Source organism: Salmo trutta, chromosome 25 (assembly GCF_901001165.1).
Source record: "Salmo trutta chromosome 25, fSalTru1.1, whole genome shotgun sequence".
Taxonomy (NCBI): Eukaryota; Metazoa; Chordata; class Actinopteri; order Salmoniformes; family Salmonidae; genus Salmo; species Salmo trutta.
Genome location: NC_042981.1, coordinates 42,039,768 through 42,066,006, shown reverse-complemented (window position 1 = coordinate 42,066,006; position 26,239 = coordinate 42,039,768). Strand labels below are relative to the sequence as shown.

Sequence of the window (26,239 nt, the reverse complement as noted above, 5' to 3'; positions counted from 1 at the left end):
AAGTGCACCAGTCCCTCCTGCAGCAAAGCACCCCCACAACATGATACTGCCACCCCAGTGCTTCACGGTTGGGATGGTGTTCCTCAGCTTGCAAGGCACCCCTTTTTCCTCCAAACATAACGATGGTCATTAATGGCCAAACAATTCTATTTTTATTTCATCAGACCAGGGGACATTTCTCCAAAAAGTATGATCTTTGTTTCCATGTGCAGTTGCAAACCATAGTCAGGCTTTTCTATGGCGGTTTTGGAGCAGTGGCTTCTTCCGTGCTGAGCGGTGTTTCAGGTTATGTCGATATAGGACTTGTTTTACTGTGGATATTAGATACTTTTGTACCCATTTCCTCCAGCAACTTCACAGGGTCCTTTGCTGTTGTTCTGGGTTTGATTTGCACTTTTCGCACCAAAGTACATTCATCTCTAGGAGCCAGATCGCGTCTCCTTCCTGAGCGGTATGAAGGCTGCATGGTCCCATGGTGTTTATACTTGCGTACTATTGTTCGTACAGATGAATGTGGTACCTTCAGGCGTTTGGAAACTGCGCCCAAGGATGAACCAGACTTGTGGAGGTCTAGAAGTTTTTTTTCCTGAGGTCTTGGCTGATTTCTTTTGATTTTCCCATGATGTCAAGCAAAGAGGCACCGAGTTTGAAGGTATACCATCAATTGACTCAAATGTCGTCAATTAGCCTATCAGAAGCTTCGAAAGCCATGAAATCATATTCTGGAATTTTCCAAGCTGTTTGAAGGCACAGTCAACGTAGTGTATGTAAACTTCTGAATATTCACTGTATCACAATTCCAGTGGGTCAGGAATATTCAGGTGTAATAATGTCTGTAAACAATTGTTGGAAAATGTACTTGTGTCATGCACAAAGTAGATGTCCTAACCGACTTGCCAAAACTATAGTTTGTTAAGAGGTTACCAAGAAATTTGTGGAGTGGTTGAAAAACAGGTTAATGACTCCAACCTGTAAACTTCCGACTTCAACTGTGTGTGTAATATATATATTACACACATATATATTGCTCAAAAAAATAAAGGGAACACTTAAACAACACATCCTAGATCTGAATGAAAGAAATAATCTTAAATACTTTTTTCTTTACATAGTTGAATGTGCTGACAACAAAATCACACAAAAATAATCAATGGAAATCCAATTTATCAACCCATGGAGGTCTGGATTTGGAGTCACACTCAAAATGAAAGCGGAAAACCACACTACAGGCTGATCCAACTTTGATGTAATGTCCTTAAAACAAGTCAAAATGAGACTCAGTAGTGTGTGTGGCCTCCACGTGCCTGTATGACCTCCCTACAACGCCTGGGCATGCTCCTGATGAGGTGGCGGATGGTCTCCTGAGGGATCTCCTCCCAGACCTGGACTAAAGCATCCGCCAACTCCTGGACAGTCTGTGGTGCAACGTGGTGTTGGTGGATGGAGCAAGACATGATGTCCCAGATGTGCTCAATTGGATTCAGGTCTGGGGAACGGGCGGGCCAGTCCATAGCATCAATGCCTTCCTCTTGCAGGAACTGCTAACACACTCCAGCCACATGAGGTCTAGCATTGTCTTGCCTTAGGAGGAACCCAGGGCCAACTGCACCAGCATATGGTCTCACAAGGGGTCTGAGGATCTCATCTCGGTACCTAATGGCAGTCAAGCTACCTCTGGCGAGCACATGGAGGGCTGTGTGGCCCCCCAAAGAAATGCCACCCCACACCATGACTGACCCACCGCCAAACCGGTCATGCTGGAGGATGTTGCAGGCAGCAGAACGTTCTCCACGGCGTCTCCAGACTGTCACGTCTGTCACATGCTCAGTGTGAACCTGCTTTCATCTGTGACGAGCACAGGGCGCCAGTGGTGAATTTGCCAATCTTGGTGTTCTCTGGCAAATGCCAAACGTCCTGCACGGTGTTGGGCTGTAAGCACAACCCCCACCTGTGGACGTCGGGCCCTCATACCACCCTCATGGAGTCTGTTTCTGACCGTTTGAGCAGACACATGCACATTTGTGGCCTGCTGGAGGTCCTCTGGCAGTGCTTCTCCTGCTCCTCCTTGCACAAAGGTGGAGGTAGCGGTCCTGCTGCTGGGTTGTTGCCCTCCTACGGCCTCCTCCACGTCTCCTGATGTACTGGCCTGTCTCCTGGTAGCGCCTCCATGCTCTGGACACTACGCTGACAGACACAGCAAACCTTCTTGCCACAGCTCGCATTGATGTGCCATCCTGGATGAGCTGCATTACCGGAGCCACTTGTGTGGGATGTAGACTCCGTCTCATGCTACCACTAGAGCGAAAGCACCGCCATCATTCAAAAGTGACCAAAACATCAGCCAGGAAGCATAGGAACTGAGAAGTGGTCTGTGGTCCCCACCTGCAGAACCACTCCTTTATTGGGGGTGTCTTGCTAATTGCCTATCATTTCCACCTGTTGTCTATTCCATTTGCACAACAGCATGTGAAATGTATTGTCAATCAGTGTTGCTTCCTAAGTGGACAGTTTGATTTCACAGAAGCGTGATTGACTTGGAGTTACATTGTGTTGTTTAAGTGTTCCCTTTATTTTTTTGGAGCACTGTATTATAAAACATGGATCCTGTTTGCAACAAGACACTAAAGTAATACTGTTAAAAAATATGGCAAAGCAATTCACTTTTTGACCTGAATACAAAGTGTTGTATCAGTACCACTCTCCATGTTTTCAAGCATATTGGTGGCTGCATCATGTTATGGGCATGCTTGTAATCATTAAGGACTAGGGAGTTCAGGATAGAAAATATCTACAGTATGGCAAAATCCTTGAGGAAAACCTGGTTCAGTCTGCTTTCCACCAGACACTGGGAGATTAATTCACCTTTCAGCAGGACAATAACTTAAAACACAAGGCCAAATCTACACTGGAATTGCTTAGCAAGAAGAGACATTGAATCTTCCTGAGGGGAAGAGTTACAGTTTTGACTTAAATATGCTTGAAAATCTATGGAAAGACTTGAAAATGGTTGTCTTGCAATGATCAACAACCATTTTGAAGAATTTTGAACTTAACAATGGGCAAATGTTGCACAATACAGGTGTGGAAAGCTCTTAGAGACTTACCCAGAAAGACTCACAGCTGTAATCACTGCCAAAGGTGCCTACAAAGTATTGACTCAGGGATGTGAATACTTATGTAAATGAGAGATGTATTTCATTTTCAATAAATGTGCAAACATTTATTAAAACATGTTTTCACTGTCATTATGGGGTATTGTGTGTAGATGAGTGAGAGAAAAAAAATCTATTTAATCCATTTTGAATTTAGGCTGTAACAACAAAATGTGGAATAAGTCAAGGGGTATGAATACTTTCTGAAGGCACTGATAGATTGTGTGTGTGTGTGTGTGTGTGTGTGTGTGTGTGTGTGTGTGTGTGTGTGTGTGTGTGTGTGTGTACCAGGTACCTGTGTGGAGGACAGCCTTTCCTTTGAGCAGCAGTTTGAGGCACTCTGTTTTGTGGTGCTGGGCGCTGTAGTGTAGAGCAGTGTTCCCCTCTCGAGTCCTCTTCTCTAGACAGCCACTGTTATGAGGGGATAGTTGGAGTCAACGACATGCATGTAGGCCTATGGCTTTGGTGGCTGGTGTAGGTAAGACACTACTAATGGTCAGTGCTGGTGACTAGGGGTCGCAAAAATGTACAAAAATTCCCAGGTTTTCTAGAAATCCTGGTTGTAAAATCTCAGTAATCAGGCGGGAATAAGCAGGAAATCCAGAATCCTCCAACCAGGTTCTGTTCAGGAGGGTGCAATGTTACAGAATATTCAGGTAGAAATGTGACCAGATCTGCTCTATATCTGAATTTCTATCCGCAACGTTCGAAACATTTCACCTTAATGAATACACCCCTGGGTTGTTTCTGAGCATGTTATTAGCCGTCAAATACTTGCTTCCCCCTTCCTTGTTCTCCAAACTCCTTTTAAAAGCTGTTGGAGGTCTGAAGGAGTGACCTTGGATCCTCTCCTCCAAACCGATGCACTTTGTGAGGAGAAAACGGACGAAGCACAGATTTGACAGCAGGTAACGTTTTCCGATACAGCCCTTGTTACTACGTATAATGGAGATGAGAACGTGCCGTAAGTGGTTTACTCCACCAATGGTGCTATCGAATTGGTTTGTACGTTGTCAAGTGGGCAATCGCGCGTGTTAGCGAGGCAGAGGGCCCCGGGTTCGAGCTGTGGTACGGACAGGTTCCCTTGAGGGGGAGGAAACAGAGACGGCTACGCTAGCACACTGACGTCAGTTCCATATGTATTGAGAGCCCTGGGGGCTCGCTCACCTGTTCTGAATGAGGAAGTCCACCAGGGCTAGAGAACTCCTGTCCTCCAGCCTGACAGCCAAGTGAAGAGCTGTCTCTCTCAGATCCTAGAAGAGACAAACTCATTCAGCACTGTACACCCACTGTGTGTGTATGTGTGACAATGACTAAAAAGGGTGTGGCGCCCCGCTCAGCACTGAACCAAAAAGCAGAAATAATAAATTAGACCCTGCCAACACACACAAAATGTGTAGATGTCAGTGCTATTGCACACCTTTTTCCTGAGTGGAAAACAGCAGATGGGCAAATTTGATTAAAGAAAGGAGAGGGAACGTAACATTTTAACAAGAGAAGAGAGGAGATGACAGGATGAAGGGGTGAAAAATCTGAGAGCGATAGATTACAGAGAGTAGACAGGAGTGGTAGACTAACTACCCACTCAGACACTCCATACAAAAACAGAGACATTTACGACAAAAACATAGGGACATTAATGTTATTACATGTAGAATAATTGGAGTCTATTTTGGGACATTGCATCCACAGCAGTCTTCTGAGAAAACCAGCCAGCCATAGAATACCGTAAGAGTCAAGTGGATGAATCAAGCCCATAGAGGAATGTCAAGCCCATAGAGGAATGTTGTTAAATGGAGCCTTCCAGCGTAAGCTAGTCGTTTAAATCATATGACCAGCTGCCTTTTGAGTTATCCTATAGTTATCCTATAGTTATATATAGCATCCTAATGATGCCTGCAGGGCACACACTACAAAGCATCTACTGGGAAGTCATCTTCAGAACTTCGCACTTGATCCTACATGTTATACGCAGTGTTTATGTTTATACTCTGTGCGTCTACCTGTCTGTCCAACTTCCCATCCTCCTACCTGCCTGCGTCTCCTATAACAGTACCTGTCCTTCAGGCTGTGCTAGCGGTTTGGCCAGGTCCTCCCCCTGGGCGTATAACTGCAGCAGGGCGGTGAGGTCCCGGCTCCTCACGGCGTCATACACGCGCCATGGCTCACCCTCCTCCCTGTCCCTGCGCAGCACGTAGCGCCGCTCGGCATACTTAGCCACAATGTACTCCTTCCTGGCATTCCTAGTTTCACCATGGGACACACGGAGCCATAGGTATTCAGAAACTGGCAAAGTATCCAATGAGAACATGACTGCAGCACAAGGCCTTATAATGAACTCACATGTCACTCTGGGGTAGAGGTTTGATGGAATCATTGGGAAGACTGGCCTCCATGATGTCATTGAACCGTGTGTTGCCTATACTGACCGCCAGCTGTGGACAGAGACAGAAGCAGACAGACCGAGAAGGGAGGAGTTAAGAGGTACGCATACACGTAATTTATACGCATGACGGGTTCAGAAGTACAACTGACCAGCTAACGAACCTGGGTTGTCGTCACAACTTAAGACTGTGTTAGCCGGCTGAGCTTAGATGATCTCTAGAGGTCACAGAACTACCTCCACGACAGAAGCTCTCGTTGAAGTCTAGAACTCGTGTGTGTGTGTGTGTGTGTGTGTGTTACCAGTAGTTCTGAGGTGCTTAGCATGTCCAGTGTGAGCGATTGGATCCTGGAGTAATGGACTCCCAACTCCCTGTGGATCCCAGAACACTCTATGCACGTCAGGATGCCCAGGTTAGTGGAGAGCCAGGTAGGATCTGTTAACACGAGGAATGGAGTCAGTGCATTAAAATACTGGGATTGTCATGTTGTTACTCAATGCACACAGAAACTGTGATGCTACGAGCAAAACTGTGTGATTTAGTAAAGCTTCACATTTTTGTCAGGGACGGCATTGGCATTAGCGTGCACAAATTTGTCTCTGTATTAAAAGTAGGAGAAGATAATATACAGTGGACTGTATACTATTTAGGGCCAGGAGTTTTTCCTGATCATGAGACCTGACCAGAAAATAACTCTTGGCCCTTGGTATAGTCTCTAATTGGACCCAAAACCTCTGGCACTATACCCTCTTTTTAAGTCTCTCTGGCCATGGCCTCTACCCTGGCCTTTCTTCCCCTCCAGTCTCACCGTGGGCTCCACAGTCGGCGCAGGCCTCGTTGCCGGGCATGCGTCTGAGTTCGGTGATGACGGCCCTGGCCAGCTCTTGCAGCCCGGAGTCCTGGAACTGCAGCTGGTCGCCACCCAACGCCGTGTTCAGGGCTTCCTCCTTACTGTTCTGCAGCACTGACACCCAACTGTAGGGGGAGGGAGAGAGGAAGACAGACACACACACACACACACACAGACAGAGGGAGACAGACGGAAGGGGTTAAACAATGCAATGTAGATTTATACAATATGTATTGTCGTACAAGTTGTTATTTTTGGATACATCTTTTTGTTTTTAATGGAACTACATCTACATTTGAAATGTTTATTTAATGGAAGTACTTTAATGTAACCAAATGCACTTCAAAAGCACCCACCTGCGTGTCTAACACAAGTATAGAATTATACTGTACCACAAGCTATAAGCTTGGCACGTTTACACTGCAGTAAACCTCTTTCAGGGCTCTTCTTTCTCATCTCCCCCATCCTTTTTGTTGCTTTCGTTTCAGCCAACCCTCCCTCCAGATGAAAGGCAAAATCTGAAGCCCACACAGAGGAGTGGAGAGAAACCCCCCTACTCGGCTCGTCGGGCTCCAGAGAGGTCCCCACCCCAAACCAGCTGGGCTCGCTCTTTCTTTATCCTTCTCTTTTTATCGCTCTCTGACAGCCCTATTCTCTCGATACATTGCCCCTCCCTCTCACTTGGATTCTGTGCGTCTCAAATTACACTGTCTTTCTGGAGGTTTCTGTCATCTGCTATCAGTTTCTTTCCCCCTCTCAATTTAACCCTTTCTGAAAGAAACATTGTATCCGTTTCTCTCAATGTCCCTCTACGCATCTGTCTCTCTCTGAAAGAAATTAATTCTCTCTCTCTTTTTTTGAATGGCTCAATCATGGAACAAGTCCTTACTTGCACCTCAGTGTATTTGGAACAATGCTTGTCTAGAATATGAGGGACTCCAGTGCTGTGCTTACATCATGCATTCCTGCTCGTCCTCGGCTTGGAAATGGTAGGTCCGATTGCCTGTAGAGGAGAGACAGAGGAAAGATGGGTGTGAACGTAGAGGGAGATGAGAGATGAAAGGAGAGCTAGAGAGAGAGTACAGGAGGCTACATACCAAGGGATATATTACAGGGGGAAAACCTGATCCACAGGCAGAGAGAGAGAGAAACCGTGGAGGGAGACCCGCCTCTCTGCACCTGCTTTCCATTACATACACACTAGAGGTCGGCCGATTATGATTTTTCAACGCCGATGCCGATTATTTGGAGGACCAAAAAATCCGATGCCGATTAAAAAAATAAAAAATAATAAAAAAATACAAAAAAAATAAAGGGAACACTTAAACAACACATCCTAGATCTGAATGAAAGAAATAATCTTGTGAAATACTTTTTTCTTTACATAGTTGAATGTGCTGACAACAAAATCACAAAAATAATCAATGGAAATCCAATTTATCAATCCATGGAGGTCTGGATTTGGAGTCACACTCAAAATTAAAGTGGAAAACCACACTACAAGCTGATCCAACTTTGATGTAATGTCCTTAAAACAAGTCAAAATGAGGCTCAGTAGTGTGTGTGGCCTCCACGTGCCTGTATGACCTCCCTACAACGCCTGGGCATGTTGTATACAGGTTTAAAAATATATACTTCTGTATTGATTTTAAGAAAGGCATTGATGTTTATGGTTAGGTACACATTAGTGCAACGACAGTGCTTTTTTCGCAAATGCGCTTGTTAAAATCACCCGTTTGGCGAAGTAGGCTGTGATTCAATGATAAATTAGCAGGCGCCACATCGATTATATGCAACGCAGGACAAGCTAGATAAACTAGTAATATCATCAACCATGTGTAGTTAACTAGTGATTATGTTAAGATTTATAAAAAACAATCAGATAAGTTTAATGCTAGCTAGCACCTTACCTTGGCTCCTTGCTGCAGTTGCATAAACAAGTAGTCAAGTTGCCACGCAGTCTCCTCGTGGAGTGCAATGTTATCGGCCATAATCGGTGTCCAAAAATGCCGATTACCGATTGTTATGAAAACTTGAAAATCGGCCCTAATTAAAATCGGCCATTCCGATTAATCGGTCGACCTCTAATACACACGGGTTTTGACAAAGAAACGCACACCTATATGCAAACACACACAAAGGTACATATGCAAACGCACAAACTGCAACATTACAAATGAATCCCATTAGGCATTACTGCATTACTGCAATTCGTAACAAGGGTATAAAACATAACTATAAACATTGGGTTAATGTCCATCCAGTTGCATGGATTTTTTTTTAGCAACAACAAAACATTTTTTACAGGTGTACAGCTCAGCCCATGTGGACAGAGGTGAGGGGTCAGGGGTGAGAGGTCAGGGAGGGGTGAACCTACGTGTGACCAGGTCAAAGGTCCTTCTCTCCTCGGGGTTGGGGCGCACCTGACAGGTCAGAAGGTTGAGCTTAGCCGGTGGTCGGTTTATCTGTGGAACCAACGACACTGGGGTCAATTTCTCACTCTAGGGTCGACCAGAACCGTACCGGCTCAGATATGGTATTTTCACATGTTCTTTTCCAGCATGGTTCCAACACCTATGGTACACGCAGGGCAGCTTGGCTTAACTCAGCTTGGCCCTCTACTTAAAAATACCATCGAGATTGAATTCCTTGAGAAATCCACAAGAAAGGGGATGTGAAAAAGTCCAGAGAAGAGTCCTACTTGATACCAGACTGAAAAGCTATTGAGGGGTATATTTCGAGGGCATCAGAAACCTGTTAACTGATTTTAGAAAGTTACAGGTGGTCAGGTATACAGTAGTTGGAGGATTACTTTTGGCAGTGAGCTTTACTGTATGGTTTATGGGGTACAGGAAATGAGACGGTGAGAGATGTTGGTTGCGTCCCAAATGGTACCCTATATGGTGCCCTGGTCAAAAGTAGTGCATTATATAGGGAATATGGTGCCATTTGAGACGTAGCCATTGTCGAGTCTCACCGTGCTGTGGGAGATGGTCAGACAGCCGTACTTGACTCCGCACTTCCTCTTCTGCCACACCTTCCTAATCCTGGAGGAGATGCAGAGAAGGAGCGCGAGGAGGAGGGAGAGAGCGAGAGACACAGACCACAGTCTTAGGCATAACTTACTGTATATCTACCATCAAGCTCACTCATCATTTGTTGGAATTCAAGTTTCCCAACTGATTCACACCCCCCCAACCCCATGTTATCACACTAATCTAACACTGAGAACAAGGAGAGAGCAGCGGAGAGAGGGGTTAGAATATAGACATAGGCCTGCTTTTGGACTTCCAGACTTCCTTGCTCTCCCTCCCTCGGTCTCCTTCTCTATCGCTCCCCCCTTTTCTCTCTCTGCATGACACGGCTTAGCTAGAGGAGCTGGATCCACTCATCCGGCCAGGCCTCTCAGCCTAGATCCAAACCCCAGAATAATGGAGACCAGCTGAGGCTGACATGGCACGGTGATTCCCAGCCTCTCCATCTCAATGTCACGCTCCACCCGGCTACATACCCCTTATTAATGACAGCTTTGCACACTCTTGGCATCCTCTCAACCAGCTTCATGAGGTAGTCACCTGGAATGCATTTCAATTAACAGGTGTGCCTAAAAGTTAATTTGTGGAATTTCTTTCCTTCTTAATGCCAATCAGAAGATAGCCCTATTTGGTAAAAGACCAAGTCCACAATATGGCAAGACCAACTCAAATAAGCAAAGAGAAACGACAGTCCATAATTTCTTTAAAACATGGTACGTGGACTTGGAGCCTCGTTGTCAGTGTCTATACACATTGTCAGTATATTTATCAGTGACTTGACCTTTTCCACACAGACTCACCCGTCACTCCTCTTCTGTAGGAAGCCTGACTTCTCTGTGCCGTACTTCTTGTTGCCTTGAGGTTGGTGTATGCTGTAGCCGTTGCCCGAGTTCTTTCTGTTCAGGTATTCCTATCACAAAACAGTAGAGTGACTTAGTCCCAGAAAATTGTTTTAGAACAATATTAAAAGCAAGATAGACTACTGTTTATTGAATGACACTGGAACAACAAATAGGTAGCACATTCCTGCTGAACAAGCAGAGGTAGTCCCTCAGTTTCAGTCCATTTTCTTCCATTTGGTGCCTAATGAACATAGCCCAGCACAGAATGTGCAGAAGTGTTTGAGTTCTGTAGGGGTGTAAAGCCATACTTCTTTCCCCTCCACCTGTAGCAGCAGCCTAAGGGAGTCTCGTAGCTGAGAGAGCTGTCTCACTTCCTCATCCTGGTCCTGTCGTACCTACAGCACACAGACGCACACAAAGGACAGATCAGACTGTTAGCTAAATACAATCTACTGTATTGAATACAAACACATTGATTTGGGTCTGGAGGAAGTTTCTGGCGTTGATTGCAGCTTTGGACACAAAACCAACTTTTTCCCAGAAAATAGTGGCTGTGGGATGGGATGCTTTGTTGACATGGCCTCAAGCAATGGGTGTGGACAGCTATAAAACCATAACGTTGCTAAATAAAGTGTAACGGAGCTAGAACAATAGAACACTCTTTGGTTTCTGGGGCCCCATCTTAGTCTGATCCCAGATCCGTTTGTGCAGTCTTGCCAACTCCTAGACAGCACAAACCACCAGGCTAGCTTAGTACCACCCCTACCCAACTGTCACATTAATGAATCATGAAAAAGCCCAAACCAGTATATTTTCATAATACTTCCTTGAACATGAGAAATAGCGAGCCTGAGCTTGGCCCCTTTCAGACCAAGCAGAACAAGAAGAAATCACCGACACTCATTAAAGTCATGTGTCCGTTACTAATACTGTGCCTGATGCCAGAGCAGGATTTTATGTCATCTATCACAAAACATCTAGTGGCCCTTTTGAGTACTTCAGATTATCACAGGTGTCTGTAATAAACTCACACAGAGGGCCAGAGATTATCACGTGTAAAATATATGACAATTAAATAAGATATTTTTTTTTAAATTAAAAATAGAACAGCTTTAAAACATTCTAAATATAAATCAACTTAGTGAATACAATGTGTTTAATATGAGTGTTCCAGCAAGAAATATCCTTTATATTTAACACACCAATTTATTTTACTATGTCAATATGTATTAGATAGTCAATGGTGGCAGTTGTGAAAAAAGCCAAAAGTTGCAATATGTAACTTTTTGGGCGACCTGACCAAATTCACTTAGAAATGTGTGTTATAGATCTGTCATTATCATTGAAAGCAAGTCTAAGAAGCGGCAGATCTCTTCTATGTGCGCCATTTCTATGATTCCCGTTCTTAAGTTTAACTTTCAGTTTTGTACACCAGCTGAAAATACAATATTTTCGCTTATGGAAAATAGATTTCACAGCGGTTTGATGGTACAATGACATTTACATTTAAGTCATTTAGCAGACGCTCTTATCCAGAGCGACTTACAAATTGGTGCATTCACCCATAATATCCAGTAGAACAACCACTTTACAATAGTGCATCTAAATCTTTTAAAGGGGGGGGGGGGTTAGAAGGATTACTTTATCCTATCCCAGGTATTCCTTAAAGAGGTGGGGTTTCAGGTGTCTCCGGAAGGTGGTGATTGACTCCGCTGTCCTGGCATCGTGAGGGAGCTTGTTCCACCATTGGGGTGCCAGAGCAGCGAACAGTTTTGACTGGGCTGAGCGGGAACTGTGCTTCCTCAGAGGTAGGGAGGCGAGCAGGCCAGAGGTGGATGAACGCAGTGCCCTTGTTTGGGTGTAGGGCCTGATCAGAGCCTGAAGGTACGGAGGTGCCGTTCCCCTCACAGCTCCGTAGGCAAGCACCATGGTCTTGTAGCAGATGCGAGCTTCAACTGGAAGCCAGTGGAGAGAGCGGAGGAGCGGGGTGACGTGAGAGAACTTGGGAAGGTTGAACACCAGACGGGCTGCGGCGTTCTGGATGAGTTGTAGGGGTTTGATGGCACAGGCAGGGAGCCCAGCCAACAGCGAGTTGCAGTAATCCAGACGGGAGATGACAAGTGCCTGGATTAGGACCTGCGCCGCTTCCTGTGTGAGGCAGGGTCGTACTCTGCGAATGTTGTAGAGCATGAACCTACAGGATCGGGTCACCGCCTTGATGTTAGTGGAGAACTCCACAATATATTTGCTTGTTTTGGCAAACTGAAATTAGGCAAACTATTATAATTTTAGCAACCAGGAAATGGCGGCTAGATTTCTGCATAGTGCATCTTTAATTGAAAATTATGTAATTGTTGAATAGATGCTTTTTTCATTAATTAGGCCATTTTCTCTTGAACCATATGGTCTAGATACTAGACATGGAAATAAGAACACAAATTAATACTATATGAATACATTTTTTTAAAGTTATTACTATATGAACACTTTTTTTTAAAAAGTTATTCAAGTATAAATTACCAAAGTTATGATAGACTGCCATATATTTACTGTTAATTACCAAAATGATTGAGGATTCCGGTGACTTTGGTAAATTACCAGTAGCTTTGCAACCCTATGGCAGAGAGAGGGAGACCGAGAGGGAGAAAGAGACAGCCAACACACATGCGAGAGAGTTGACCTAGATTTGCTTATCTAAGCTAAGGTAGTTAACCTTAGCTTAGATAAGCAAATCTAGGTCATTAGGCCTACCAGGCTCTCCTATTATTAAGCCTACCAGGCTAATAATAGGAGAATAATTGGCTGTTAAAGAGGAATTTGACTGTAGCTTACGCAACTGTTGTCTGTCTATGAGAATTTACAGTTGCCTGCTAGCGATGTGTTCTGTTATTGTGTCTGGGCTTCCATCGGCAGTTGGAAATCTGTGGGGGGGGGGGGGGGGGGGAGTTGTTTGTGTATGTGCTTGCGTGAGCGTCAGACAGCCTGCTAGACACACACGGAGATTAGCCCTAAAACCTAACCTTCCACTAACCCCATTCTAAAACAGACAAGGGTCTCACCGTTTCAGATTGATACAGTTCCATGGCTATGACTAAGTTTAAAATATTTCAACCTTCAGACGGCTTAACTGCCAAAACAACCACCTGTGCAAGCAGTAGTATAATGGTAGTCACCATAGAAATGTAATCTAGATTATACATCTCTACGTGGTAGAGAAGACATGGTTCGTATCATAGTTCCAGAACACTATTTACTAAACGTAGCTTCAGAAAGCAGGTCAGCAGTTAGAATAGAATCTGACCTCTGACCCAGACAGTAAATCTGTGGTGACTGACTTACATTCTAGATAAGATAGCGCATTCAAAACAAAAAGGTGAGGGAAATGTATAGAAATAGATTTACTAGTCAACATACTGGGAAATGTGCCAGAAGTTATTTTATGACTGGCCCTCGATAGGCTTGTGGACATTCCGGTTAAATCCTCTCTTGTGGATGGAGAGACTGACTGAAGTAGACAAAGGTAGTAACATTCCACTTAAATCCTCTCGTACAGGAAAGCGAAACTGACTGACAAACAGATCGACAGACAAGTAGACAAAAACACATAAAATACTCATTACCGTGTGGACAGATGAAGCCAGCTTCTCCACAAAAGGACTAAGGTTCTCGGCAGCTTTTAAGCCGTCCTGGAAGAAACTGAGACAACACCGCCTTAACACTCAGGTACATGACCCCCAAACACACAGGTTATAAGAGTTCCTAGCATACCAAGTTGAACAAACACTACATATGCAGCAAATAGTTAAGTACCGTGGCAATAGCTAGTAAAAGGAAGAAAAAACTGAACAGACAACATTTTACACCAGAAGCCACAGTAATATTCCTGACGTAAACCCTTTGTGGTGCTACTCTGTGCAGTAGCTGGGAAACTCAACAGTATGAAAGCCATATGCTTTACCATAAGTCCCTTTGATACTTCCATGCCAAACTGGCTCTGATATTTTCTTTTACACATTATGCTCTCAAGCACAGTTCCACTAACTATATAATAGACTATAACCAGGCCAATGCAGTCCAGCTCAACTTGGTTTGGCTCAAAAGCGTGAAAAGGGCATGAATGCAGCATAGGAGGAGAACTTACTTGAGCTGGGCCTGGAAGTACTTGATGAGACTCTGGAGCAGGTCTGGACCCTGGCGCACCTTCAGTTCCTGGATCTTTAGCAAGTACTGGACAAACCAGAGGATGTAGCGTTAGTAACCATGGTTACAGAGCTTAGGTTTCGGTTAGGTTCTGAAACTGTCAGTGGTTATAGACCACAATTAAGTTGTGCATCATTTTACTGATTCAAATCAGTCACTCTTTAATCCTGGTTTAGTGTATATTTGAATAGGGCCTGGAGTTTTTCCCTGACCATTGTGACCTGACTAGGAAAAAGTCCAGGCCTTCGTGGTCACGTCATAGTCAGCAAAAATGCTGGACCTTAATATAAACAAGTCTTTTTTCTGTTGAAGACGGTATGGTTTTCAGGACTTAGCCCAAACATGAAATAACAGAACCATTTCAGGGTGTGTTTTTTCCCTGGTCCATTTTAACTGTTTGAAGTCTGTTGCTAAATCTTTTTTTTTTTTTTTTTTTTTTTTTTTAAAGGTAGGAAAAGCATTTGGAGCCAGCTGTAGGAACTCGCTGCTGCTTGTGGAAGGAATGACTGCAGTCTGCTTCGTCTCTTCTCCATAAAGACTTGTTTAAAGCCATCTGTCTGTGGTTTCATTAGGCAACAAAACGAGGATTCTTTTTTTTATTTTATTTTTTTTAAAGACTGAAACAGCGATGTACAGCCTCGATTTATCCTACAAGAAATATTTTTGCTGTTGCGTGCCCTGATGAATAGGACCCAGGCGAGAGCCTTGGAGGAAGGGGAATAAATCCCCTCTTTTTCTCCTCTATCCATCTCAGCAGCTGACCTCACAGAGAGAGTGCAACTAAAGAACAAATTCCCCTACGCTCGTAAAGTGCAACTGTGAGCTACAACCTTAACTGAGCTAAGCTTTGGAGTCCGATTCCAATGGTACCGATTCCAATCTGTGCTCCACATTTTTACATAGTCTGCCACCCCCACCTCGATCCAAGCTGTGCTGCTCAGGGGAGAAGTTGTCCTTATGCACAGATCTAGGATCCTAATCAACTCAAAATAAGTCATTTTCACCATGATAAAACTGATTCTGATACAAATACAAAAAGGTTTTCTGGTGAGTGTTTTGCATTGGTCTGTGTCAGGTATTGTGAAAGTCCATTAGGTGCGCGCCTGTAATTGCTATTTGAAGCGGACAAAATAGCATATTTATTAAATTAAATATTTTAAAAGCCATGGTATGTCCTTGTAGGTAACAACGTCACAAGGTTAAAATGTATAGCAAAGCTTTTTCAAATTGTCAAAAATAGGCCTACAAAAAATGCACACACACACACACACACACACACACACACACACTCAAGTAATCGAGTACTAAGGTCCGTTGGGATATCTGATTAGCCGTGCCCATCCCTAGTGTCTGTGTGTATGTGTCTGTGCACGTTTCCTGTCTAGTCTCAGCTCCATGACCCCACCTCACACATCTGCAGCTGGAAGGTCCTCCTCTCTCGCTCCATGTCCTCCGTCACGTTGTATCCCTCAGTCTTGATCAGGCCCAGCTGCCGACTCTTCTCCCTCCTCTCCTTCTCCAGTTTCCCACTGAGAGAGAGAGAGAGAGAGAGAGAGAGAGAGATAGAGTTTGAGAGAAATGTATGGATACCCTTAATGAAAACAAATAGCGTTAGAAAATGTAGCAGGGCAGACAAAACAGCTGCTGAAAAGACCAGGGACAACGCATGAGAAAGTGATATGGGTGGATTTACATGATACAGTCAGCAGGTATTTACTGTCCTAATCTTTGCCTTTTTACACATCCTATTCCTGTAACACACTCCCTTTTTTGTGGAGGTGAAGCCCCCTTCATATATTTTTAGCTTATATTAGCCAACATGCAATTTAGACCAATAGTGTAATGTCTGAGCTCAAATTTAGATTGGAAAGTGTCATGCCTCAGCAATTGAACATTATTGGATGTGTAGAAATACCACTCACACAAGTTTGGACACACATACTCATTCCAGGGTTTTTCTTTATTTTTACTATTTTCTACATTGTAGAATAATAGTGAAGACATCAACTATGAAATAACACATGGAATCATGTAGAAACCAAAAAAACTTAAACTAATCAAAGTAGCCACCCTTTGCCTTGACAGCTTTGCACACTGTTGGTATTCTCTCAACCAGCTTCATGAGGTAGTCACCTGGAATGTATTTCAATTAACAGGTGTGCCTTGTTAAAAGTTACTTTGTGGAATTTCTTTCCTTCTTAATGCGTTTGAGCCAATCAGTTTGTGTTGTGACAAGGAAGGGGTGCTATACAGAAGATGATTTGGTAAAAGACCAAGTCCGAATTATGGCAAGAACAACTCAAATGAGCAAAGAGAAACAGCCCATTACTTTAGGACATGAAGGTCAGTCAATTTCAAAAACGTTTAAAAAGTTTCTTCAAGTGCAGTCGCAAAAACCATCAAGCGCTATGATGAAACTGGCTCTCATGAGGACTGCCACAGGAAAGGAAGACCCAGAGGTACCTCTGCTGCAGAGGATAAGTTCATTAGGAGTTTCGAGCCTCAGAAATTGCAGGCCAAATAAATGCTTCACAGAGTTCAAGTAACAGACACATCTCAACATCAACAGTTCAGAGAAGACTGTGAATCAGGCCTTCATGGCCGAATTGCTGCTAAGGAACCACTACTAAAAGGACACCAATAAGACGAAGAGACTTGCTTGGGCCAAGAAACACGAGCAATGGACATCAGACTGGTGGAAATCTGTCCTTTGGTCTGATGAGTACAAATTTGAGATTTTTGGTTCCAACTGCCATGTGAGACGCAGAGTAGGTGAACGGATGGTCTATGCGTGCGTGGTTCCCACTATAAAAAAAATAGAGGTGGTGTTATTGTGTGATGGTGCTTTGCTGGTGACACTGATTTATTTAGAATTCAAGGCACACTTAACCAGCATGGCTACCACAGCATTCTGCAGCGATACGCCATCCCATCTGGTTTTTGCTTAGTGGGACTATCATTTGTTTTTCAACAGGACAAGGACCCAAAACACACCTCCAGGCTGTGTAAGGGCTATTTGACCAAGAAGGAGAGTGATGGAGTGCTGCATCAGATGACCTGGCCTCCAAAATCACCCGACCTCAACTCAATTGAGATGGTTTGGGATGAGTTGGACCGCGGAGTGAAGGAAAAGCAGCCAACAAGTGCGCAGCGCCTCCCGGGTGGCGCAGTGGTCTAAGGCACTGCATCGCACTGTGCCACCAGAGATTCTGGGTTCGAGCCCAGGCTCTGTCGCAGCCGGCCGCGACCGGGAGGCCCATGGGGCGGCGCACAATTGGCCCAGCGTCGTCCGGGTTAGGGAGGGTTTGGCTGGCAGGGATATCCTTGTCTCATCGCGCACTAGCGACTCCTGTGTCGGGCCGGGCGCAGTGCACGCTGACCAGGTCGCCAGGTGTGCGGTGTTTCCTCCGACACATTGGTGCGGCTGGCTTCCGGGTTGGATGTGCATTGTGTCAAAAAGCAGTGCAGCTAAGTTGGGTTGTGTTTCGGAGGACACATGGCTCTCGACCTTCGCCTCTCCCGAGTCCGTGCGGGAGTTGCAACGATGAGACAAAGACTAACTACTACTAATTGGATACCACGAAATTGGTGAGAAAAAAGGGTTAACTTTTTTTTTTTAAGTGCTCAGCATATGTGGGAACTCCTTCAAGACTGTTGGGAAAGCATTCCTCATGAAGCTGGTTGAGAGAATGCCAAGATTGTGCAAAGCTGGCATCAAGCAATGGGTGGCTACTTTGAAGAATCTAAAATATATGTTGATTTGTTTAACACTTTTTGGTTACTACATGATTCCATGTTTTATTTCATAGTTTTGATGTCTTCACTATTATTCTACAATAATACAAATAAAGGAAAACCCTACTCATTCAAGGTGTGTACAAACTTCTGACTGGTACTGTATATATCCTTCTGAGAGATGGACCATAAAAAGAATAGACTAAAATCCTTATAATCACTATCAACTTACACTTTGATGTCATAGTCCTTCCAGCTTTTCTCCAACTGCTTCTTCAGCTCCTAAAGAATACGAAAAAGATGGTTATGACCAGCTTGGCATCTGCTCCAGACAAATCAAATAAACATGGCCTCTATTCTACTGTATATCATCGAAACTGTGGACATTCACAGGACACTGCACAGGAGGCCCCAGTCACTCCCCTTATACAACGCTTCAACAAACGAGTTTGACAATATCTACTGCCGGTGAATGACTCATTATGTAGGCCAGGGGTTTTCCTGACCATGTGACCTGACCAGGTAAAACTCCAGGTCCTATTAGTAATAGTCTAAGCCTATATAAAACAGTGGCCCAGTTTCTCCTGGTCGAGTCACATGGTCAGCAAAAACTCCCGACCATATTTATGCTTTATTTAAAAAATAAAAAAAATAATGGTACAGATAAACAGACTGACATATTGAATGAAGAGTCGCTCATCCGATGGGATGCAAAAGTTTAAAAAGCTTTCACTAATTTGCGACACCCAACACAATATGGGTGTTGGTCATAAAATGGCACTAGACAGTAGTAAGTACACAGAGCTGGTGTTTTGCAGGGTTGTGGTTTACTCTTAGACGAGGTGCATCTCTAGCTGACTTTACAGACACAGACTGTGGGAGGCAGGAGAGTTAGTGCACAGTAGGTTACACAGAAGACTTACAGTTTGTACACTACAGTAGAGCTACTCGTAAGGGTTGCAAAGTTCCAGGAACTTTCCCATAATTCCCAGTTGGAACATTCCTGGAATAAGGAGGGGATATGCAGGAAACTCGGGAACCCTACCAACCGGGCTTTCTGGAAAACCAGGCAATATTGGTAAAGTTACTGGAATCTTACAACCCTAGTTACTCACCAGTCTGCTGTCTCTGAGCTCACTCTTCAGGATGTTCTCCAGTGGGAAGGAGATGATGTTGTTCAGGTTCTGGACCTGGAAGACAGAGACAATGAGTCGCATAGCTACGCAGACACCCATTTTTGATTTACAAATGACGAAATAACAAAAACCTGTATTGGTTCCTTTGGGTCATATGGTCCATTTTTTTTTTTAATTGAGTCACATTTCGAGGAATGGCTTGAGGGATGGGATGGCTCCGGGTGCACCACAACAAATCAGAATTTGTACATGACCAAATCAAATGAGATTCAGATGGAATAAGTGTATTGCATACTGTATTCTGGTTACTTACGCCGAAAATCCTTCCCGTTGTGCATCGAATTGGACTACAGATTAACGGTGCACATTTTAGGACATCCACAACACATGAATGTCCTAAAATGTACACCATACAGATAAAAGTTGTCGTAAAGTCTGTCAGTCCAGTCCTTCTCCACCTCTGCTCTTACAGGCCGATACATGATACACTACCACCTAAACCCTAACCCAGGAACAAGGACATGTCCTAAAATGTACACCATACAAATGAAAGCTCTGCTCTTTAAGGGGTGAAACATAATATAAACACCACCACCCAGGAACAAGGACATGGCGCCCTGCAATCCCCTCCCTCACTCTTATCATGGTGCAGACTTGGCTTGGGACCAAAGCAGGGTGGTGACCTGCTGAATGATTAGCTCCACGGTCTATGTAGGTTTATTCCTGTTCTCTCACACAATTTTCTACCCCATCCATTTCTGGCATAATATAGTACCTCTATAGAGTAGAGAGTATTACTTTATTAATCCCAATTTGGGAAATTGTTTTATCACAGCATGCATCAAGGGCAGGACACGCAACAATGACCAACACATGATTAAAACAAAAATATGCATATTAAGACAAAAGGCAACTGCACCATAGTATCCCTAAAATAATAGAGCGATTCAAATGCTGTTTTCTATCCAACTCTGGCGGAAAACAAGCAACATTGTTTATTAATAGGAAGACCTCAAAACAATTGATCAATTTATAGAGGTCTGTATCCATTTTAGCTCTTCTTGCAAAACTACACTGAACAAAATATAAAACTCAACATGTAAAGTGTTGGTCCCATGTTTCATGAGCTGAAATAAAAGATCCCAGAAATGTTTCCATACGCACACAAAGCTTATTTCTCTCCAATGTTGTGCACAAATGTATTTACATCCATGTTAGTGAGCATTTCTCCTTTACCAAGATAATCCATCTACCATGTGTGGCATATCAAGAAGCTTATTAAACAGCGTGATCATTATACAGGTGCACCATGTGCTGGTGACAAAAGGCCACTAAAATGTGCTGTTTTGTCACACAACAATGCCACAGATGTCTCAAGTTGAGGGAGCGTGCAATTGGCATGCTGACTACAGGAATGTCCACCAGAGCTGTTGCCAGAGAATTGAATATTAATTTCTCTACCATAAGCTGCCTCCAACGTTTTAGAGAATTTGGCAGTTTGTCCAACTGGCCTCACAACCACATGTAACCCCCCCCCCCCCCCCCCCCCCCCGCAAATGAGAATGTTCTCAGTCAACTTACCTGGTAAAACACGGGACAAAAAATATATATATATATATATATATATATATATATATATATATATATATATATATATATATATATGACCATAACTTTGAAATTGTTGCGGTTATATTTTTGTTCAGTGTAATACATTCACAGTTTGATGTACCTCACACGCTGATAAAGTGATAACACTGAAATGGATAATCAAAACATCTGATCCATTTTGTAAATCCTACTGATTTACAAATGTACTGATTAACTGACTGCTCAGTGTAGGGTGGCAAAATTCCAGGAACCTTCCCAAAATGCCCAGGTTTTCTAGAAAACCCAGTTGGAAGAAGGAAATCTAGAAACCTCCAACCAGTCTTTAGCAAAATCTGGGACTTTTGGGAAGGTTACCAGAATTTTGCAACCCTAGTTCAGCGCAAAAAACATCTCCTGTACTGAAGCAGGTCTGTAGGTAAATAAAAAGACAACCATTTCCCCCTTCTGAGTTACACTTGGGTTCACCTTGAGAAATTGATGCAAAACTTTAAAAAGTTAGTGTCTTTGTTTTGATTTCCTTCCGAGAATTGAAGAAATGGAAGAAAAAAAAAAGGCCCTGTGTTCTGTGTAACTGTGAAACGACCCTCTTCAGAGCACGCACTCAGACACACAGCCCCCACCCCACACAGTTTACTATAAAAGCCCCTAAATCAAGCAGTGGTAGTGTTTTGAATTAGTTTCCTCAGTTTACTCCAGCACTCCCTCAAGGTCCTGAGGGGGACTTTGACAGCTGGGGGGGGGGGGGGGGGGGGGGGGGGAGTTGCCGTGTCCACTCCCAACACACGGAGGTCTGGGATGAATTATAAAATCGACTATCAGTATGAGGGTTCCAGTTCTCGGAGGGGCGAGAGGTGCTCTCCTGCAGTTGTTGTATCCCCCCCCAACACAATGCATGCACACACACACACACACGACTCACTCCTTCAAGCATATGCACACACATACTGCTGCGACAAGAGTGGGGTCTTTCCTCACCCCTCTCCCTAAACGGGGGCCCTTTGACCCTCCAGCTGTGACCACACTGCAACTCATTCATAAATAACCCCTCTGACCACGCACGAGCGCAGGCACACGATTAATGAGCTCATGGCTTGGTTAAGTCACAGCTTAGTGATGGCAGTAGGACCACTCAGCACTATTCATGTGTAGAGCTGCAGACATGAAGTACTGTGTGTGTGATGGAGAAGATTTACATCAAAGGATGAGTTCACATAACCAGACAATGACGGATTAGGACTATTCTAAAACTGAGTGTACAAAACACCGGTTCTTTCCTTGACAGACTGACCAGGTGAATCCAGGTGAATCCAGGTGAGAGCTAAGATCCCTTATTGATGTCACCTGTTAAACCCACTTCAATCCGTGTAGATGAAGGGGAGGATACAGGTTAAAGAAGGATTTTTAACCCTTGAGACATTGATTGTGTATGAATTGCCATTCAGAGGGGGAATGGGAAAGACAAAATATTTAAGTGCCTTTGAACAGGGTATGGTAGTGGGTGCCAGGCGCACCGGTTTGGCTGTGTCAAGAACTACAACGCTGATGGGTTTTTCACGCGCAACAGTTTGTGTGTATCAAGAACAGTCCACCACACAAAGGAGTCAACATGGGCCAGCATCCGTGTGGAACGCTTTTGTACAATCAGTGCATATTTGTACATCTACCTTAGATCATTGATGGCGCTCAACTCCAAACGTTTACGGAATAACTGGCCCCTTTATTAAAAGTGACTAGTGTTCGATTATTAATGTTTACATACTGCTTTACTCATCTCATATGTATATACTGTATTCTACTATACAGTATTTTAGTCAATACCACTCCGACATTGTTCATCCTAATATTTCCTAATTACATTCTTTTACTTTTAGATGAGTGTATTGTTAGATACTACTGCACTGTCGCTACACCCGCAATAACATCTGCTAAATATGTGTATGTGACCAATAAAATGTGATTTGACACCTTGTAGAGTCCATGCCCTGACGAATTGAGGCTGTTCTGAGAGCAAAAGGGGAGGGCAACTCAATATTAGGAAGGTGTTCCTAATGTTTTGTACACTCAGTGTATATTTGTACATCTACCTTAGGTCATTGGCGCTCAACTTCAAATGTTTATGATCTGACTGAATACTGCATTGGTGTTAGCAACAGCCTACTGTCACCTCTAGCACCTCTCTTAGACGTCACCCAAGGGTGTACTCACTAGGAACCAAACGGAAGAAATGGTGAGGTACATACCTGCATTTGTCCAATAGAAACTCCTGTTTTCGTTGTAACATGTTTTCCGTTTGGAATAATAGTTTTGCAACAGTGGCCAACTACAGCCTAACTTTACCACATCTGTTCTGTCACCACCCACATCCAATAAAAAAATTACATCTGTATTCTCAAAAGCACTGTTTCCTCTTAACTATACACTCCTCTTCCCCCTCAACACCATCACTACATCAACACCTATAACTCCAAACTCTGCAGCCATTGCCCCTCCCCCAGATACAAAAAGGTTATTCCCACACCTCTCCCTACACTAGACACCCCACTCATTTCCTACCCCTTCCCCCAAAGTTTCTCTCATCCCCGTTTCCAAAGTGCCTTACCTCTCCCAGACTCTTAGCCCCGTCCCCTTATTCCCTAAAAAATGTCTCCCCTCTATTAATCACTCAAAACTCTTGACGTCTTGCACCTATTTCTTCTCTCCTCCACCTCCCAAAAGTCTTCCCTCAAACTCACACCCTATCCCTCTCCAAAGTCTCCCCCTACTCTCACCAGGTTCTTGAAGAGTGCGGTGACCTCCCTGGTGAAGACAGCCAGGTTCAGGAACCCAGTGGACACCTCGTTGTTGTCCTGGGTCAGGTGACTGTTCCCCAGGTTCTCCAGCACGTCGATGTACTGCTCCTTGTTCTCTGCGTGACCTAGAACCACAAACAAACACACACACACACACACTTAATTGTTGTTTCCATCCTATGCTGCCTTTTGAGTCATTCCATGTCATTTTAGCAAGCCATGACACCCACCATCTCAGATTGTTCTGAAATCTTTTCGGAAGTTAGAAACAGACACGATTAGCATTCCTGAAATGTATTTATTAGTATTTTTTTTTTTAGCCCTTTTTCATCATCATCATAGCCAAATTGGTAGTTACAGTCTTGTTCCATCGCTGCAACTCCCGTACGGACTCGGGAGAGGTGAAGGTCAAGAGCCGTGCGTCCTCCGAAACACAACCCCGCCAAGCCGTACTGCTTCTTGACACAATGCACACTTAACCCAGAAGCCAGCCGCACCAATGTGTCAGAAGAAACACCGTAAACCTGCCGGCCGTGTCAGCGTGCATGCGCCCAGCCCGCCAAAGTTGCTAGCGTGCGATGGGATAAGGACATCCCGGCCGGCCAAACCCTTCCCGAGTGGCGCAGCGGTCTAAGGCACTGCTGCTCAGTGCTAGAGGTGTCACTACAGACCCTGGTTCGATTCCAGGCTGCATCACAACCGGCCGTGATTGGGAGTCCCATAGGACGGCGCACAATTGGCCCAGCGTCAACCGGGTTAGGGTTTGGCCGGTGTAGGCCGTCATTGTAAATAAGAATTTGTTCTTAACTGACTATTTTGTTGAAATGTAATTTGATCTGAGAAATAAAAGCTAATTGATTGCACCCAAAGTGACCCTGTTAAAAATGATGTGAATCCTATAAAATTAAACAAATATAGTACGCCAAATCCAAATTGGACAAAATTTCTTCCTACGATTGAGTAAGACATGAGGATTCCAGTAAAATTGTCAACACTCTATAGCAATCCCACCCCAACAACCAGTATGCAGTATCGGTTCCATCTTTGACAAGTTGTATGGAGCTGCAGCTTGGAGTATTGCTTCTTCAACCCTAATGCATTAACTGTGAGTCTGGATGTTTTTTCCCCCCGTTCAGAGAAATTAGCCATTGCATTATTTACCATAAATACATTTTATCAATTTTGCTGGTCTCCATTTATTAAAATGGATCACAATATTTTCTTTGCAACTTTGGGTAGAAAACCAATTGCTTTTGCTCATGGTGAAAGTAAATTGTGGTCAAGCCAGTCCTCCATAAAAGCAATTCAGTTTGTCCTTCTCTTAGCAACCTAATGCTTCAACCCAAATCATCTTAAAATAGTCCCACAAAGTCCAGCAGTTCTTTGAGAGGGCTATCCGTATGGTGCAATTTTCATATAAAGATTTTTCTACAAGCCCAAAATTTGATGGAGAAATGGGCCAGTGACTAAAATGTAACAATCCTAATAAAATACAATTATGAACCATTGCAATCCAGTCGTATGTTTTTCAATACAATTATTAGAAAACGTCTCTTTTCGTAGTGTGAAATTTACCATTAAACCCAACCCAAAAACATTGCAAAACACTGTTCCGTGTGTTTGGGTCCTCCCCCCCCCCCCACTCACTGACAATCATTCAATTCGCCATGTCAGAATTTGAATTATTATTATTATTTTTTTAAATGGTTAAGTTAGTCTAGTCAGCTATCATGGCCCGAATTCCGACCAGGCATGCAGGGCACATGCCCAGGGGCTCTGACCTCCAGGGTGCCCCCATTGATTGATTAGTCGCTGTCACTCAGATAAATTAACATGGCATAAATCATGACAAAATGTGTAGAATTGCAGGAAATGTACATTTCTCTACTAGTCAAACTAAAACTGGAGAAAAATCCCCCCCCATGGCAAAATGAGTAAAATTGCACAACATTTTTCAAGAAAAAGCCACATTTCCTTTGGGTCACACGGCAAAATATGTAGAATTGCAGGAAATGTACATTTCTCTACACCGTCAAAAGGTTAAAGAAACCCTGGTCTAACTAATCCATACCTAAGGGAATATAAACCACAGAGGGGCCATTTCCTGGACACTAAATAAAGGCCTTTGCAGACTGTATGATATTAGCCGTCATATGCCACGATTGTACTGTCCAAGACAAAATTTCCACGTTGTAGGCAAAATCTTAGGTCGTAAACAGGGGCGAAAATCTGATATCAACTTTGGAGGGGACAATTACATGAAATTTTCTCAAGAGCAATTCCTGAGGGGGACACCAAAAGTAGTGCTGTAACACATAGCCTACATTGTAATATGGTAAATGTATATTGAGGAACCAAAGAAATAAGGTGTTTGCCGTACTCCTAACTACCGGTACCCAAAACTACACAACTAATCACAACAGCAATACCATTGCCTTTAACTAATCTTAGTTCAGTCACCAGTTTAAGTTGAGAGTGGGGGTATCCATGGCATTTTCCAATTAT

At 43.8% G+C, this 26,239-nt stretch overlaps 1 protein-coding gene across 4 annotated transcripts in view; it reads right to left on the bottom strand.

The window, feature by feature from the left end:
• Positions 1 to 26,239, bottom strand: part of LOC115162586 (arf-GAP with SH3 domain, ANK repeat and PH domain-containing protein 3) — a 52,275-nt gene that overhangs the window by 12,090 nt on the left and 13,946 nt on the right. For all 4 annotated transcript variants that reach the window (XR_003869582.1, XM_029714038.1, XM_029714037.1 and 1 more), the window contains exons 3-19: positions 23,714 to 23,859; positions 19,314 to 19,388; positions 18,431 to 18,480; positions 15,869 to 15,992; positions 14,405 to 14,490; positions 13,884 to 13,959; positions 10,572 to 10,658; positions 10,222 to 10,331; positions 9,364 to 9,433; positions 8,764 to 8,851; positions 7,341 to 7,389; positions 6,345 to 6,511; positions 5,838 to 5,971; positions 5,496 to 5,587; positions 5,209 to 5,395; positions 4,320 to 4,405; positions 3,448 to 3,563 (exon numbers count right to left, since the gene is read on the bottom strand). Coding sequence is in view for 3 of the 4 variants with exons in the window: in XM_029714038.1 (XP_029569898.1) it covers positions 3,448 to 3,563; positions 4,320 to 4,405; positions 5,209 to 5,395; positions 5,496 to 5,587; positions 5,838 to 5,971; positions 6,345 to 6,511; positions 7,341 to 7,389; positions 8,764 to 8,851; positions 9,364 to 9,433; positions 10,222 to 10,331; positions 10,572 to 10,658; positions 13,884 to 13,959; positions 14,405 to 14,490; positions 15,869 to 15,992; positions 18,431 to 18,480; positions 19,314 to 19,388; positions 23,714 to 23,859 (1,743 nt within the window). In the remaining variant the exon portion in view is untranslated. The remainder of the gene's footprint in view (positions 1 to 3,447; positions 3,564 to 4,319; positions 4,406 to 5,208; positions 5,396 to 5,495; positions 5,588 to 5,837; positions 5,972 to 6,344; positions 6,512 to 7,340; positions 7,390 to 8,763; positions 8,852 to 9,363; positions 9,434 to 10,221; positions 10,332 to 10,571; positions 10,659 to 13,883; positions 13,960 to 14,404; positions 14,491 to 15,868; positions 15,993 to 18,430; positions 18,481 to 19,313; positions 19,389 to 23,713; positions 23,860 to 26,239) is intronic.